Below are 18,931 nucleotides of genomic sequence, written 5' to 3'. Positions count from 1 at the left end.
GTCGTTGACTCTCGGGTCAAATGTGAAGAATTGTGAATCATGCTGGAGATTTAGAATGGTAAGATAGTTCAAACTAAATAAGCAGTTAAATAATAATTGTTAAAGACTGTTCCCAAAGTGTGCGACCAGCTTCTGCTCATGGAAGTCCATATTCTGTGACTGTCCGTCCAGTTAACAGTTGATAGCGTTTCACGTATTATCAGTTCCGTTGACGAAAACCATCCGGGTATAGCTGAACGTATTTTACGATTATTTTTACGAGCCTTATTTAGTTGCAATTTTATTATTGGAAAGTTTCAAAGTCACAATGTTCAATCCTTGACGAAGTCATTACCGAGAGAGTCGCAAACCGCTACCAGGGGCTAAATCTTGCCCAGGTTGGCGATTGATCCCCAGTCAAAGGAATTTGAAGGTCCGCCGTTGGTCATTCGTGTTGGCGCCGCTTTAGGTTGTCCCTGGCTCGCCTTCGTCTGTGACTTGACCACTATTCTCTTGACTATAGCCGTTCCTCCACCAGGCGACTGGATCTTCCGTATAGTGTTCGTCTTTTCCGAGACTTTCTTCGGGCCTCCTGGACCGTGGATACTGGTGACCACCCTGATAGTCTTGGCCGTGCCGTCCGGGAGCAGAGTGTTCCTCTCAGTCCGCGTGGTCACGTTCCCGTTCTCCTCAGTGGTGACCACCTTTTCCGGTTCGAAGTGATTGGAGACCGACAGATGCATCTTTCTCTCTGGGATCTCGGCATCTGACTGGACCAGCCGCAAGGCCCTCAGGCTGTCCGATATCTGTTTATTGCGGAGATCTTGTTCAAAATCAGGCGTTTTCGGCGGCTCAGCAGCAGGTGCTGTCATTCTTGAAAGACCTGGTGATGACATCTGCGACTGCTCAGCAAAAACCGGTTTCTTGGCCGAAAGTGCTGGAACGATATCATCTTTGTTGAGCGCGCCCAAAATGTCGGCAAGCGCATTCCTGCCCGTTGGCCTTGTCGCGTCCGTTCTTGAGCTCGGTGGCTTCTGAGTTGCCGGCATTGCTGGTGGCGCCTGAGTCCTCGTTGGCTTGGGCGCATCATTCGTCGCCGTACCACCAGTTCCTGCCTTGAGCGATATCTTCAGGATGCCGTTGTTTACCGTCGAGACGAGGTCGGTATTCTTGACTTGCTTCGGCAGGGTAAATTGCTTCTTCGACTCGCGGCGAGACTTGCTATCCTTATGAACACAATGGACGACCAAGTTAGAGCCGTTGATTACCAGAGAAATCTCACTTGGGGTGAATCCTCTGACGTTTGTCTCAACCGACCAGATCTGTTGGTTGCTGCAGACGTTGGGCTGCGTAAGGGAGTTGGGCTTGACGCCCCTGAAGTCTCCGAAGCCACTCAATATCTGGTTATTCGAGGCAGCTTCATCCGAGAAGAGGCGAGACCAGGTAGAGTCCATAATGTCGTTGGGTGGGTTGTGACCTTGTTTCATAGATTGAGGAGATATCAAAAACTGCATCCCGCGAAGTGCGTCCTGCTGTTGTGTCTAACTGAAAGCGTTATAGTCTGTGAATCTTTCGTGGAGGTCTGCGTGTTTATATACTAGCAACTAGCAAAATAGAAGCCAGTGGAATCGTCTAGACAGTATGACGTCCTGCTCGGGTGTGACAATCATTTTTACACTTGGTAACCCCACGGATCTACAGCACTTATATCAAAAATATAATGTATAAGGCTGCTTATGTATTTTTGCTTATACATGTATATAATACTGTACATGTATATACATGATGCCCCACCGATTTCTACCATCACGGAGAAACGAGCACAGGTCAAATCAATGGACAAGGCGTAGGCCCGGTGTAACATCTGTGGTTGTTTCCCATGTGTCAGTGTTTCCAAACAATAGGCAGCTAGAGAGACCATGACTTTTCAATAGGGGGAAACACAGAAAAACTTGTCAATCTATCTTTTAGCGTTCCCAAACAATGAGGGGAAACACTCAAAAATAGAAACACTCAAAAACATTACACCGACTGGAATTGATTGGAAGGTAATTAGTATCAAACTAAGGGAATTTAATAGAAATAATTACTTGCTTTAGTTGTCAAAACAGGTTCAGCACAGCCACAAGCCATCTTCCTTTTGAAGTGCCTTAGGGTTACAAAATGCCCAATTTGTCCACGGATGGATGGAAGGATGGAAGGACAGACACCATCTGAATAGCTATTCGACTAGCTCCGCTGACTTTTAGCTAAAAAAATAGTTGAACTGCAACTAACCATGCACTAGAATGGGAAGTGCCCGATAGGCCTGAAAGCAGGTCAGAAACCAATCAACCTCTCGTCTGGTTGTGTGAGTCAGCCAATATTGTTGTTTTTCTTTGCCACCTTCGAGAACCACAGATTTCCGTCAATCAAACACTTCCCGATGACTGGAGCATTCCTTGAAGGTCAACTGGAGGGAGGGCCATTACACCACTGTGGCAATTTAAAGTGACCTCAACCCGATTGCATAACATTGCCAACACCCACAATACTACACGGTTGAGATCCACAGAAGAGTTAACACCTGAAGACCAAGGGAGGACCGAAAGACCAGTGCACTGTTGCAACTTAAAGTTTCATCGGCCTGGTTGTGTAACAAAGCCAATGCCACCATACTATGGCCAAGTGGTGATCCACAGCAGGGGGAAACAACTTGAGACCAAGGGGGGGGGACCAAGAGACCACTGTCACACTCTTAAGTGACATCGGCCTGGTTGTGTAACAAAGCCTATGCCCCCATACTATGGCCAAGTAGTGATCCATAGCAGGGGGAAACAACTTGAGGCCAAGGGGGACCAAGAGACCACTGTCACACTCTTAAGTCACATCGGCCTGGTTGTGTAACAGCCAAACCTACCACATGGCCAACAGGATCACCACTGTGTACAAAGGTACATATATTTAACATACAGTGTCTTCAAGACAACAAGGCTAGAAAAGAAAACAAAGAGAAAACAAAGCATCTTCAAATATTTTACACTTTTACTGTAAAGTTTTCACTTTTATAAAAAATATTTGTCAACCAATTGTATTTACAGTACATAGTCATGAATTGAACACAAGTCAATTTTGTTTGTACAATACATAAGATTAACACGTTCAACTCTAGCAAGGCTTTGTCTCCGTCGAATTACTCTCGACAGCGGTATCATTAATATAATATAAAGTAGCTTATGTAATACACAGTAGTATTCAATACTTAATCATGAAGCTAGTCTAAATCACAAGAAAACTACATGATATGCATAGTATAGTTTTAGTTAGCATTTTCCATAATAGTCCCCGACTGGCACAAGACCAGTAAACCTTCTCGAAAGTGAACATTTCTGAAAGCAACCGATTCAAAGATGGGTTCAGGACAACATGACAAGTTGAAAGTGACACCAGAAGTTTGTAAAGAGGAATTTTCATTAAAATCTACAAACGTTTCAGAACTATTCAACCAGCTTTCAAAATTTCATTGACAGTTTACTGAGAAGAGGGGTTAGTCGCAGAATATGATGTGTCCTAACCACCTGACTATGGGTGATACGAATCAAGACCAGTAAATGCTTTTACTGAACACTTCCATGTACATTTACACTAGGCATTTCTGTACAAAACTATAGTAAAAGCATTTACTCATATTCATAAAGATCACCCGATGCCCAGGACATCTTCTATTACTTAGATAAGTTTTCAATTTCAAAAACGCCCATGTTTTCATATCCTCAGCACATTTTGAACTTTTTCAAAAACATTCAGGGTTGATTTTTTTTAAAGAATAAGTTCTGTCATGGTGTCTGCAAATTTAGATACAAGTATTAAGGTAAAGTGGTATAATTATAGCCCCAGTACAATTATAGCCTCCACAGTGTTGGAAAGAGCTGGTTGTACATGACAGTCCACAATGAGTCTATAATTGCACCACCTTACCTTACTCATTTACACAAAATCTTCATCACAACAAGCATTTAAAGATGAGGTCTGTGACTGGCATTTCAGAGCTCCACCAGAGTACAGGCCAAACTCAATATCAAACTTTAAACTTCACATATCAATATCATTTCATGAGGGCCAATTCCCCTCGGTTTGTTCCCCTCAAGTGAGATTTATAGAGGAGCGGCACTTTCTTCATGTAGAGTCAGATGGAGTCCGAGCAGGGTTGGGATGCACATGATAAAACAGAAGGGTTGCCCGAAGGCAGAGTTAATAGTGAAACACCCACAAGTGGGACCCAGAGAATGAAACAATTCCAGCACATTCTAGTTTGTTCCAGTTCCTAAGAGTTCTATATAATTCTCTTCGATAACCTTCAAGAAAACCTGATGACTAACATTAAACAAGAAGAAGAAATTCTCTTTCCAGCATTTGCCAGTTTGCCAAGATTCTTGAAGCAGGTGTTGCTTAGTTATGGAAGCGCAATTTATTATTTTTCTTGTTATGGTTACAGAAATCACCTTGTTAATTACGTGATAATTTGTTTTGGCTGGTTTCCAGAAATATCCTCAATATTTATAAAAAAGGGCTGTGCACATTACACCCGTGCTTATTGTGTTAACTTTGGAGGAGTGTTTTGTATTCAAGGTTGAAAGGCACACACTGTTTAATAAAAAGCGGTAATTGAATTTGAAAATTTCAAATTGCGTAAATGCTCACCGAATATAAATTTCAACACTGAAATGCCCCCCATTTACATCCCAAATCAAACAAACTTCCACTCGGAGAGTAAAAAAACAACTTTTTTGGGGGGTACATACCCCCTTCTTCTAACCACAGGGATCTGTACTCCCCGCCCCCCTGGTGGTGGTACAGGGATCTGTACCCCCCCCCCCACCCGCTGGTGGTGGTACAGGGGTGCAGACGCCACCTTTCCTACATCATTCAAGACCAATCCTTGGCATTTGATGCCAAGGAGCTTGACCCACTGCAGTTGGTACCTGCCACTCCCGCCGCTTTAAATGAGGTTACAGGCATATTTTCATTTTCTCAGGGGAGGGGGTCATTTGGAATGCAAAACTAGGGGATATAACATTCCAGGAGAAGGGAAACTTTTTTCAGAAAGGGAGCCCTGTCCACAAAAAAAATTGGCGGAAATACAAAAACAAAGTTAAAGAAATTCCTGTATCAGAACACGCGTAACACCTTTGATTACCTTTGACATGATTCATGATTTATTGATATGTGAAGTTTACTTAGCTGATCGGAGAGAGGCCGACTTTTAATTTAAATAGCGGCAAGGTTCATGGATTGCGTATTGAAGTAAGTGTGCAAATTAAATCAACCAAAAAATACATAATTAAAGTTTTGGAAAACCTTCATAAATCTGACAAAACTTCATTATTTCAGTCTGGATTAGAAGAAAACAAAGGCATTGGGTAGACTGGGGTCCACGGCAAAATATGACAGACGACAGAATTTTTCCTGAGACTAACATAATTCATTTGACAGAATGTGGCCATTGTTAGATAGCTGGTCACATTGGGAGGAACGGTGATCGATCCCAGCACATTACCATTACAACCGCTTCATCCGAAATATATTTTTCATAAAGGCACTAACATCGGAACAGCAAGAGAAAACCAAAGTAGATTACTGTCAAATAAAGAAGCATCCTAGGACATTTTCAGGAATTTTTCATACTTTGGGTAGAGCGGATTTAATCTAAACGTGTCAAATTATTAAACCAGGCAAGTTTCCGAGCATATCATCCCCCCACACAGAAATGGTGTAACTACGTAACACCTGTCACTGTCTGACTAAGAGGAAGCATGGTTGTGAGAAGAGTGGCTCCATCTGCTAACTGATAGCAATACCAATCCACTGCCTGACCAACGTTGGTTCCCAATGCTTCCAGTAGGGGGCAGTAAGCGTAGTTTTTGGCTCCCATTTTTATAAACCAGTACGTTTTAAGTTTTTAGGCAGCATCCAAAGCAACGAGCCAAAATTTGGTTTAATCCCATCAAGCCAGTCGAATTTCAAAACCGGTGGACTGGCCCAGTTAATTTTCATACGGTCAAGGATGTGTTTCGGCAGTGCTACAAGTACGGTTTCACAAAAACAGCAGCCGATACCAATGCTCACTGCTTGATGAGACATAGAGGCATGGATGAAATATTAACTGTTTTATGAAAATAGCCAACCCAAGCCGACTCCAAACACACTGATGGCAGACAAAGTTTATTTCTACGCTAATGGTGCAAGTGGGGCATTTTGCCCAACAGTATAATGTAAACCCGACATTTTTCGTGAACCTAATATCTTCATACAACTGATCGTGCGTAACATTTGAGGAATGAAATTGTTCACTTTGATGGTTGTTTCCACGTTCTGACACACAACAGGTATCGGGTGCAACTGCATCAGAGAAGACGAATTCTTAAACTTTGAAACTGCTTTTTGAGGCTTACTGGGCGATATGAATAAAGACTAGCAAATGCTTTTATCTAAAACTCCTGTACATTTAGGCCTTTCTGTACAAACTTGAAGTGAAAGCATTTGCTAGACTTAATTCATATCAGCCATGGAGTCGAGCTTCACTTCTTGTGTTAGTGTCCATCTTATGCAAAGTAGTTACAAATAAGTCTGGTTATAACGTTCGGATTCTTAAGGTCCCTGGCGGTACGTTGCAAGGAGGTTCAAAATCAGGCAATAGAGTCCCCCTGCAATAGGGTCAGATGTATTAGGGTCACAAAGAAGGGTTTACCTTACACTGCCTTTCAACACCATCTCAGCGTCTGCTACTACGGCTGTGTTATCAAAGGTCATGGTCAAAGCTCTTTCTTATAAATTTCTATTGTTCCTGAAGGACTAATGGCGAAGAATCCGGCATTACACAGAAAATTAGCAAGTTTGGCTGAACAATCTCTCAACCGTTGAAGACACTTCTGTATGTATCAAGCTGTAGGGGGAAAGTGTTTGGGACAATTTTACCCCACTTCGGTCAAATGCCATCCCATCTTACGGCACTGTCTTTCAAAATTTTGCAAGTCACATTGAGACAGTTTTAAATAGTGGTCAACATCTGTGTCTAAAAGGACAAGGTTTTTAATATTTTTACTATTGTTTTGAAAGTTCACCATCTTCAAACTCAAATGCTTAGCATTGAACAGTTGTTTTCAGGCCAATTCAGTCTTTAAATTTAGTCTTTAACAAACCAGGCAGAACTCTATTACAACCAAAATGTGACTTCTGGGTCATAATAATCGAGTGCTTTCAAAATTCAGCAATTAAACTCCTGCTGAACTGTTTTTATATGTGGGGTAGTGCCAAGTCAGTAGGTATAGGGAACGGTTTCAATGAGACAGCTTTCAAGCAAAAACACCCTTTCTACATATTTTGTTAGGAATTTTGGGAAAATATCTCCACCATTGGCATTAAAAGGACAAGAAATTTTAAGAGGGGAACACCCAAAACAAGGTCTGGAACAAAAAACCAGAGAACAATTTACAAATCACCCCTGAACACCTTAGCACTACCCTAGTCATTCCAATTTACAAACATTCAAAGTAAATCACATTTTCTTGTAAATATATATAGTCGTATTCATATATTTATAAACTTATCCAAACGTATGCTCTCCGATTATTAATACTTTCGAATATATAAAAGCTCCGATTTATGTTCATAATCTCTGCAATTTAACACGATTGAGCACATTAAGGTGTAAATTCCACACGAATCAGGTTTTGTATAAATCCTCCAGAGGACGAGACACGCAACCACGCTGGATCCAAATCGGAGACGCACAATTCCACAAATCTCCCAAAATATTGATGGATAACTACAAACGTACATTCTGACCCTCGACTGTCATCAGAGCAGCCCGTGGTAAAGGTTCAACGACTTCACACCAGGTTGCCTTCTTCAAGAGTCTTGCGTTAAAACACAAGGTATCTAGATCAAAGGTTAGTAAGGACTGCCAAGTTTCATATTGCATTCGGGACCTTAGCTCTCTTTCAAACTGTTCTCTTTCATTCATTAAACCATGATTTTACAACAGATATCAGTCCTTTACTCTTTCAAAACCAACCCCGGTGAGAAATTTGCAAAAACATCATCTTCGGGTCGTCATGCCTAACAGGAAATGGGTAACTATTCCATAAGGAGATCCCAAAACATTCACATGTGATCCACATTCACATGCGATCCACATTCACATGTAATTGGCATTTACATATGATCCACATTTACATGTAATTCACATTCACATGTAACCCACATCTACATGTAATCCACATCTACATGTAGTCCACATTTACATGAAATCCACATCTACACTGATCCATATTGAACAATTGCTCAGCAAATTCAACCGAGTCAATCAGTAATATTAATAGATCAGGATAATAACCAACTGATTTCTATGGAACAAATCCAACATTTACATGTAAGCATTGCACATACCAGAACCTCCACAAACTCCCTTTTACCCCACAGCACCATGTATGATACATTTGCTCCACATTTCATTTTAACACAGCCAAATCATGTAACTTACTCAAATTTCAATTCTTAAAGGGTCCAACCAAAACATTTCAAATACCAAAAATTACAAGATATCCTGATTTTATTGGCCAAAATATCCAATTATTTTCTAATGTATTTCAAAATAAATTGCAGGTTATCCCGATTTCACGGACCGAAATATCTAGATATTTCTAATGCATTTCAAAATAAATTACAGGTTATCCTGATTTCATGGGCCAAAATATCCAAATATGTTAAAATGATCAAGTGGAGGTGCAATTGCATCTACATCATATTCGGGAAATGGGGGTTCATATTCACTGGACCCATTGATCCCATCTGAGGATTCATCTGAGAAGTCCGATTCTGAGCATACAACTGCTGCTGAAACTGTTGGTATTGCATATTATAGTTTGGTTGATTCGGCCGCGGCGACATCCTATACCCGGGGCCTTCCATCTGGCCCCCACCTGGCGGCATATTCATTGGTCCTTGCACTGTCATCTGTTGGCCCTGAATCTGCACATGCTGACTCATATTGTTCATGTTATTCCCGGCCATCATCCCTGAGGGGTCCATCGGGCCACCGGGGCCCGGGAAGTCCATCTGATTCCCCATCATGCCAGGATTGCCCGGCACCATCGGCATTCCCTGCGAATTGCCCGACTGCGGGTAACCCCCTTGAGCACCAGGATGCATGTGCCGTGCGTGATATTGCATGGGCGACATGCGCGCGTGAGGCATACGGTTGCCCATCATTGCTGCCTCCTGCATTCCAATTGTTTGATTCGGGCTCGGGCCCGACATCGGCATGCCCGGCATCCGATTCATAGGTGGCAGTGAATTCTGTCCATCATTATTGGGGAAGTACTGAAGTTTTGACGACGGCTGTTTCGCGTCCATTGCAGGGTTGCCAAAACTTGTGTCAAAATCGGGCAATTTTGGAGGTGCAGGGAAACGCGACGGTTGAGATGTTGGTGGATTAGCGGGTAGGTACTGTATCGTGTTCGGCGCTTTCGATTGTATCTGTACGTTTGCGTTACCAACAGACGGCGTGTTCTGACTACTCCGAGACATTGGCTGCGATTGGCTTGTCATCATACTCTGCATTTGCTGCATAACAGTTTGAGAGTTCGAGTGCGGTGAATGGAGCTGGTGCGGCGAATGGAGTTGGTTAGGCACCGGCGGCCCTTGAAAGTCATTCATTTGTGCACTGCCCATCGGTGCCATATGGCTGTGATGAGGGTTGGGCTGCTGCCCACACGACATGGCAGGATTTTCAAGCTGAGGTGGACCGGGTACTTGAGATTGAGGGCCCAGGCCAGGCCCACTCATTGGCTGACCAGGCATCTGTGGCGAGTGCATTGGATGATTCATTGGATGTCCACCAAAGTGTTGGGCATTCATCTGCTGTTGAGATGCCAACTGTTGAGCATTGTGTGCCATCTGCTGCGCTCGCATCTGTTGCTCTGATGCAATCATTTGCGCATTATTGGCCATTTGTTGCGCGCTAAGATGCTGCGAACCCATGTGTTGTAGTGGGGGCATTTGGTGATTATTGTTTGCCATTTGTCGTGCTCGAAGCTGCTGTTCTGCTGCCATTTGCTGCGCATTGTTGGCCATTTGCTGTGCATTCATCTGTTGTTGCGATGCCATTTGCTGCGCATTGTTGGCCATCTGTTGCGCACTCATCTGCTGCATCTGTTGCCTAGCCATCTGCTGCTGCTGCTGCTGCTGCTGCTGTTGTTGTTGTTGTTGTTGCTGTTGCTGTTGCTGTTGACTTGAGATTTGTTGAGCACTTAGATGCTGATTGTTCATATGCTGATGCTGTGAGGACATATGATGAGGATGCATTCCTTGAGGATTCCCCATTTGTTGCGAGATAATCTTCTGCTGTTGTTGCATCATGGCAGACTGCAGCGGCCCTTGTCCATGTGGCACAGTCACAGACTGCGACTGTGACTGTGACTGTGATGGCATTTGTGGCATAGAGTTCAAAGCACTGGCGGACGTAACAGGCATGTTCATACCCATTTCAGAATTCTGCTGCTGCGCTTGCATGCTCGCGGTCACATTTGGCTGGTTCACACTTTGAATGTTCAATTGTTGTATTGACATTGTCGCATTCACATACGTATTATTGACGCTAGGGGTCTGCTGTAATGGCGGAGTATTAGATATGGGCGGTTGTGATGGTTGGGACTGCTGCGGCAGTCCAGCCACGGGCGACTGCTGCTGCTGCTGCTGCGGTGACGCCACACCTTTCTCAGTCACTTGACCCTGAATCTGAATGTTATGGAATGGCCCACCTTGCATCATGTTCTGCTGCATCTGATTGGACAAGTGTTCAACACCCTTGGCCAAATTTGCCAGACTCGCAGACGTGATATTGGACATGGTTGCACTTTTCGTGGTAGGTGTCAGCGGTGTTCCAGGTGCACTATTACTGGACGGAGGGTCATAATGTGAGAGTCTCTGCGTCCCTCCGGTAATTGATGGCGGTCTAGACATCTGATTTCCTGGACCTTGGCTCATATTGGACAATGAGTCTGTACTTGAACGCTGGCTAGCAGACGACACAGGACATGGACTATTTAGAGACATTTGGCTTTGATTTGACATGGGACTTGTCACTGGCATTTGACCTGATCTATCCGCACTGGCCGCTTGACTCCCCGGCGCTAGCGGTGTACCGGGGCCATTATGACTCGTATTTGACCTCTGAACAGACCCAGGGGTCAGCACTTGTGCAGGCGATGGCATCTGCCCATGATGGACAGGACTTGGTGTCGGATGCTGGCTTGCACTTTTGCTTACAGTAGGCGTTCGGCCCGGACCAACACTAGGCGAAAACGGACTTGGCATCCCACTTGAAGAAGACATTCCTCCAGGAGCTGATTTCGGCATCTGATTCGGAGACGACAGAGACATTTCTGGCGTAACTTGTCCAGGCATATGATTGGTTGACATTTTTTGTGATATTGGATTTGGTGTTAACGGACCAGATGGGGTGTGCGGCTGCATGTGACCCGGACTCATCACAGAACTAGGCGTGGAGGGAGCAGTAGAATTCTTATTGATCATGTTAGGCGCGACGTTTGAAGGCAGAGAACCCATATCAGGTCCCCCAGGAGGACCGCCACCACTATCTTGAAACGCCATATTCACTTGTTTGGTTATAGTCAATTCCTGGCCTTCAAACTGCTGTAAATAGTTGATCTGTTGAGGTGACGGAGTTGGTTGGAGATTTTTCTGCATTTCCTCCGGGGCTGGGACCTGTTCCAACTTTCTCCGCTTGGTAGCTTGGCCGTAACTTGGTGGCGGTTTAGCGCCCACAACATTGTTAGCAGACGGATCAAGGAACACTTCAGGACTTGATGCCTTCTGGACGAATCCCTCCTGGTTTGGCCCCATGGGTTGCATCATTTGGTCATTGAATGGCATCATGTTAGGCCCAGGCATATTATGATTGAACCCAGGGCTACCGACCATACCAGGACTCTGCCCCATTGGTGGATACGGTTGGCTTGGTGGCCTCTTTTGCGACGGAAATTGAAAATGGGACTCTCCAGGAACTGGTGATGGATGAGCTGACGAAAGATGAGGCGAAGGCATGGGTCCGTGCGGTGATGACATCGGGCCATTAAAACCAGGCGAGGTAGGTGATAAAGATCCGGGCGGCCCACAGCGTTTCTGAGCCATCGATGAAAAATAGGAAGGAGGTGGCCCTTGACCACTTGAATTCGGAGAGTTCATATTCATGGGATTGTTCTGGAAATATGGATTATTTTGAGCAGCCATAGCCATGTGGCGCCGCTTTTCGTGGTAAAATTCATGCTGTAACCGATACCATTCGCGCTGAGCAGGTGGCAAACTCTGCAACTCCTGCGGTGATAACTGAGGCGGGGTGCCACTCATCATCTGTCCGTGAGGCCCCATCATAAAGTTACCATGCGACATCATATTCGCTTGGTTGGGAGACATATTCGGCATCCCTGGCATACCCTGGGGTCCCATCGGCATTCCAGAATTCGGATGCGGTCCGCCAGGCATACCTTGTGGGTGTCCGGGCATCCCGTGCTCCTGAACCTGCTCCGGAAACAACATCTGATGAATCTTCCGGAGACTCGCTAAATGTTCCTCGCGCCGCTGCAACTGTTCAGGAGTTAAGTTCTCATTAGGCACTTTCGTTTGGGATAAGTTCATATGAGACCCGGGTGGGCCATGTGGGCCCATCTGGGCATTTCCCATCATTGCGTACTGCTGGGCCATCATAGCGTTCGGAGGCCCCGGTCCCTGCCAACCTTGCATCATGTTCGGGTTTGGCATATTGGGATTCAACGGCATTCCAGGGTTATTCGAGTTCATTCCGCCCCCTCCAGGGGACATTCCTTGCTGGTCAGGTGGCCACGATCCCACCGGACGATTTCCAGGACCCATGTGCGGAGACTGGTTCCGTGAATTCGTTAACATCGGGAATCCAGGGGGTCGATTGAATTGCGATATCTTCAGGGGATGTTTCTGAAAAAGACAAATGTGTCAGGGAGTTTTTCACAATAGTTATTCACAATAGTTAAAATGAACTACACCAAATAATCTGCCGTTAACCAACATTTTCTGCAGCAATACTAGATCAAGTAATATATGAAGCACATATAATGACTATAGCAGTACCTTGGGTAGTAGGAAATGTGAAGGAAGATCTAAGAGGGGACGAATGCCATGTTGGAGGGTACTAACTGCGACGGCAGCAGTTAAATTGGAGGCCTGTTGCGACTCTCGCATGGAGAGTACAAGGATTGAAATGGAAGCCACAATTCTTGAACAGCACTCCACACATTCGTACACTACCAGTGTACCATCACACTCCAGCAGCCAAAGGCTCTCACCTGTAAGAATTTTTTCGTTCCTGGTTCCTCTAAATGATATGCAATGATCGACTTGTACTGTCCCCGTACGACCGACTCAGCAGCCTTGTTCGCCAGTGACGTCGAGAACACAAAGATTTGACTCTGCTGCTGCATAAAGGGGGCGTCCATAGACGTTGGCGTCCTGCCAGACATGTGGTGTGGATTGGTGGCATTGAATGGTACCGTCTGGTTCGGGTGACCACCTTTCATCAAAGGTTTCTTATCTGGAATAAACAAAATTTAAGTGATAAATTCCACTCAGTTCAGAGAAAATACCAATTTTAACGACACCCTCTCTTTCAAGGACATCACACTTGGTACCGAATTCGTAATTTCCATTGAATTCGACCTCTGTAATCAGGACACCACTCAATTCGTCCGTTCCAAGTGTAACCTTAAAAGAGAGGTTCTGCTGAAATTCAAATCGACTCCTGCCAACCTACCAGGAATTTGCGCCATCACTCCATCCCCCACACCAGGGGGCGGCTTCTCATCAGGCAGACTCTGCGCCTCTGACTTCACCGACCCAACGTTTGTCTCCTCTGTGCTTCCATCTTTTGGCGTATCGTTGCCGTTGGTGATAGGTTCCAGCTTGACCTCCGGCAGGACCAACTCGACCGGCGTCTCTTTCTTGATCATGCCCTCCGTATCAATTTTTTCTTTACTTAAAATGGCGTCCCGGTCCAGGTCGGGATTTTTATCATTAAATCCGTCCTTCTCTTGCTTCTGAAAGAGTCAATTGTTCGATGATGAACACATCGTTGAAATTATTATGTAATGACGTCATTTGAGGTAATCGATAATACTATAGTCACACACTTAAGGCCTCCATGCATTGTGTTGCCAATGCATCGATATGCACAGAGACGACTGCTGCATGGAGGGCTCTCTAAGAACTGCAATCCCGAGTTTCATTAGAATTCACTCAGATTTTCTATTTATTTTTAATTTTTGCTATTTGGAATTTAAATGGAAACTACTACCGTATTCTGAATGACGATCTGTGGGTGGACAGTTTGGTACCGTCACCTGGGGCGACACATGGCAACAGATATTTCTGTCAACAACAATTCTTTCTCGACAGTGTTCGAAGTCCCCCCCCCCACCCCGTTTAAAGTCGCCCCACGCGATGGTTATAATAAGTGCCTAATGGAAATTGACAACCTTAAAAAGGTCATGAAATTTGTTTGCACAGAGGCCCCCACAGCCGTTCAAAGGACACTGACACAGCTAACGACAGCCGTTAGCGAGCATAAAGGGTTAAATCCAACACAACACTGGATACTTACAACTAACTGAGGCTCTATCACTGGAAAGAGCTCATTGTGGAGATACTCATAAAGCTCCTTTTCAGCCGGGTTCGAAGACTTTTTATATTTGTTGAGGAACGAATGCCAGTCGCTTAACGACACGGAGATGCAATCCCACTCCTTCCTGCCACCTTTTACCGCCGCACTTTCCTTGTAGAGTCTTAAATCTAGAAAAGGACAACGCGATTACAATTAAAAGTTAAGTGAATTGAAATTTAACCTTATACTCGGAGAGCATTCACCAGAAAAGGGTTAATTTGCGGTCATTGTTTAAAGCACCAGGATGTAGTCATCAGCCTTTGTTGTCAATAAACAGTTCAAATCGAGCCGGTTTCTTGTGAACTGGCCAATGATTCATTCAATGTGATGCGTGACAAAAAGGCACTGTCAGGTGCTGCCACCTGATATCAGTCCAGAAAACTACACATTTGGATAGATTGAGACACCACTTATTCTCCAATAAAACCTATTTTTTAGTGTCAGTTTTGTTTGTGATGGTCATATTGGAGTAACAATATCAGAGGAATGTAGATTTAAAAGCCACTCCTGCTCTTTTTGAGTAAACACAACTCTGCTGATGGGGCTAATGGCTTTTGACATCTTGTTTCACAATTTTCTCTTGGATCTTCTAGCATGGTTGTTACAGGTCTAAGAGCAAAAAATAACTTTCCATATGAAATTGTCGTCCATGGCTTGCGAAAATGTGAGGTGGTTTGGCCACCAAAGAGGATGAGGATGGACGATGTTAGGGGAATGGATGGGGACAAATGGAACAGTGAGCTAATCTCCCCCACAGAGGATAGGCAACTCCCCTATACTTTGCTCAGACTCTGGTTAAAAGTTGTAACAATACACCTTTGAGCAGGTGGCGTCATAATTGCGTCCCGCCTTGGAAAGGTGTAGAAAATATCAAACATGCACGCACTTACCATCAAAATACCAGTATGTATTCCCAAACGCGTCCTGGCCAACATTTATTGCTCTCTGCAAGAAAAATTGAGATTGTCAAGAAAAACAAGAATTGTGAGCTGCTGTTCCTTTTAAAAATATATCACCACGTATCGAATATGTATCTCCTCCAAAGTTCGTGGCATTCCAATTGATCTAGAACAGAAGGAAAACAGTTCTCCATATGTGCGACTTATTCCAACTACCCTGTCTGTCCTCAAGTGCCCCTGCCAGGTGTAAGCCCCAGGACAACTTTGTGTGATAAAAAGGTGTGACACGCGTACCACAAGAGACACTAGAAGCCCCCCCCCCCCCGAATGACACTCCCTGTGAAAAAATTTGATTGGCAAAATTTCTTTTCATACTCATACTCATACGCCTAAAACAAAAAGCATGATTTTCCCAAACTTCTGGCTTGACAACAACTAAGGTAACTTGCAGTGAAACAAGACTACACTTCGGTGACAGCCATCCACTCCTGCCTCAAATGACATTAGAAATAAAATAGCACACCAGACACTAGAAACCACTGCCACCAAGAAGATGAAGACTTCTGATGCATTCACAGACTTGCTGTTTTTTGCATAAGAAATTAAAACGTACAGCGGACAAAGATCTCTGGATAAAGATGAAGTTACAGCCAGCACTTGTAAAATCATGACTTAGATTCTGGTGATAAGGATATATCAATGGAACACCCCTCTTAAACCAATATCCTGCAGATGGGTATAAGAGTCATCTCTGTCGGGCACATCTTTACGGGACATGGCCCGCCAGTGTTTAAGTCGTGGCCACCCCTACCCCTGCCCCAAAGCCTAGAACACCAACACCACAACTACAATCACCGACCACACACATCTACACCCACACCACAGAGTTGACATCAACTGGTACATGCCGCAACCTCCCCAACCGAACAGAACATTGGCACCCAAACATGCAAGCCCAAGGCCACACTGGCTTGTCAGGTTTGGTGCTGGCTTGTTTGTCTTATACAGGGTCAGGATGCCCGAGATTTTTTTCTCGTAAAAATCTTGTCATTTGATCAGCACACACACTGACACTTGCACAAAAATGCCTCTATAATGCTTGTCTTTTGTCCAATGTTGAAATTTCAAGATCCACAGAGAGTTCAGACAAAGATTTTTCCATTTCTACAGTCAGTTTTAAAAAATTCAGGAGAGGAAAAACAGAAATCTTCCAAAAATCAGAAAAGTGACATCACTGTTTCAGGTTGATCCATCAAATTTCGCAGTTACCAAAGAGGAAAACGTCTAAAATCTACCTAAAATTGGAAATTTGACATCCCTGTTGCATATAAGCAGATTCCTCTCGGTCAGTTTCTATCACTTCACGTAATATCATCAACAACAGTTTATACACAACTGCACCAACCATGTTGTTTGAGTAACATCATCAACAAATGGTTTATACACAACTGCACCAACCATGTTGTTTGAGTGACATCATCAACAACAGTTTATACACAACTGCACCAACCTCGTTGTTTTGAGTTACAGCAGACATATAAATCTTTGATGGAGAACCAAAAACAGAAAGGTTTACACAATATGACAATTTGTGCGAACAGCAAAAATGGGGAGACAATATTATGAGGACATCTGAGAAAAAATTCTCAACTTAACCTCTTTAATTTTCCCTAATAGTTACTAATACTACATTAGATCAACTACACTGAAACATCATCCAGCGTTCAAATCCTCTAAATTCCAATTAATACCTATTTTAACATACGCATTGAAATAACTGAACTTTTATGGAAATAAATGACAAGACATGCGAACAATGGGAGTAACGTATATGGTCCTATGTGAAACATCAACCTTACATCAAAGTGAAGATAGAAATACAACGCAATGACACGGCGACCGAATATAGCAAAACAACGAAACGATGGAACAGGACGTTTCAAAATGATAAGAGTGAAAGGCCAAACCCACATCGCCAATAAGACCTAAAACCGACTAAACAGTGTTCTCCAATACATCAAATATTGCCGCACAATTTCCACATGCATTAATTGAAAGTCAGGGCACGGGCCACCTTCAAGTTTTAAATCTGAAGCGAGATTTGTAGACCCCATGCATCAAAACCCAACACATCAGTTCTCAAAATCAAAGAATCAGTTTGCCTGGTGGCAATTCACCAGTGGCAGTGTTCCAAAACTAAAAACCTTTCGAGCATATGACCTTCAGGTTGCATATCAAATGAGTCCCTCAAACATCAAATTTGCATATTATCTGCATACACTTTGAATATAATTTGCATATAAGATATCCACCCCTCCTTTATGCTGAACCCCGGAGAACACTGTAAGACAGACAAAAGTATACTTGCATGTTTCCACGCATAGGCCTTCTGAAAGATAATGATGGTGTTCTGTAGGTGCTAGACAGACAATCGCATCCATAGTCATTTCTCCCCAACAGGGGAGCTACCTTACAGGGTGAGACACCAAAATCCATTTAGACTGCGCACCTTAATCAACCATCAGCCAGGAGTAGCTCAGATTTTCAGTTCTGGCACATATTACTCACGAATGAATTGGCACAGGGCAGCAAAAGCAGTATACGGCCCACGATAGTACTCATGAAGGTGACGTAGTTTCACCACTTTGTTTATAAAGAAGCACACGGGGAGTTTTCAATCTACCAGGCCAAAATACTTCCTGGTGTACTCACGCAATAACACCTGGAACATATTCCTTTGAAATTACTTCAGTGGGCTTTGAGCACAGAGAAAACATTAGTGCTCGTCTGCTCGGAACTGATGTCTGTAGTGGACACCACAGCAACACGTGACAGAGAGCAACTCCTCCATCTGGCTTCCCTGGAACCTCCAGTTTCCTTCAACAGCACATCATTCTTCAATCGAAGCTCCCAAGATGTCACACTGCCCCCTTTTGTTTGCCATACCTACCATATCATCCGAACTAAATGAATCGTTAAGCGTGTCTGTTAAGTCGTCGTTTTTCTCATCGGTGACGTAGTCTATTAGCCATCGCAATACTTGCACCTGAAACAAGGATTAGTCGCGTTTACGAACAATACCAACAAGCGATTTTAGTCACAGCGACGAAACCAATCGGCCCTCATGTTCCAACCACAAGCGCATGTGGTCGTGACTATGTTGCGGAGACAAAAATTGCTTGTTTTCTTTGGCTCTTCAGACACAAGCATAGCTCAATCACATCAGACAAAACCAAGATACAGAGCTCCAAATTTTATCTCTAGTTTCCTTCAAAGTTTTATTGCACTACGCTTGACTTCTTCT

At 43.9% G+C, this 18,931-nt stretch overlaps 1 protein-coding gene across 2 annotated transcripts in view; it reads right to left on the bottom strand.

Moving 5' to 3' along the window:
- Window positions 1–2,985: 2,985 nt before the first annotated feature.
- Window positions 2,986–18,931, bottom strand: part of LOC135493046 (B-cell CLL/lymphoma 9-like protein) — a 48,006-nt gene continuing 32,060 nt past the window's right edge. For both annotated transcript variants that reach the window (XM_064779883.1, XM_064779882.1), the window contains 6 exons: window positions 18,578–18,673; window positions 15,619–15,673; window positions 14,669–14,856; window positions 13,823–14,105; window positions 13,359–13,603; window positions 2,986–12,990 (listed from right to left, as the gene is read on the bottom strand). In XM_064779883.1, the coding sequence (XP_064635953.1) occupies window positions 8,755–12,990; window positions 13,359–13,603; window positions 13,823–14,105; window positions 14,669–14,856; window positions 15,619–15,673; window positions 18,578–18,673 (5,103 nt within the window). In that variant the 3' untranslated portion in view covers window positions 2,986–8,754. The remainder of the gene's footprint in view (window positions 12,991–13,358; window positions 13,604–13,822; window positions 14,106–14,668; window positions 14,857–15,618; window positions 15,674–18,577; window positions 18,674–18,931) is intronic.

Source organism: Lineus longissimus, chromosome 8, assembly GCF_910592395.1.
Source record: "Lineus longissimus chromosome 8, tnLinLong1.2, whole genome shotgun sequence".
NCBI lineage: Eukaryota > Metazoa > Nemertea > Pilidiophora > Heteronemertea > Lineidae > Lineus > Lineus longissimus.
This window is presented reverse-complemented; position numbering and strand designations above follow the sequence as displayed.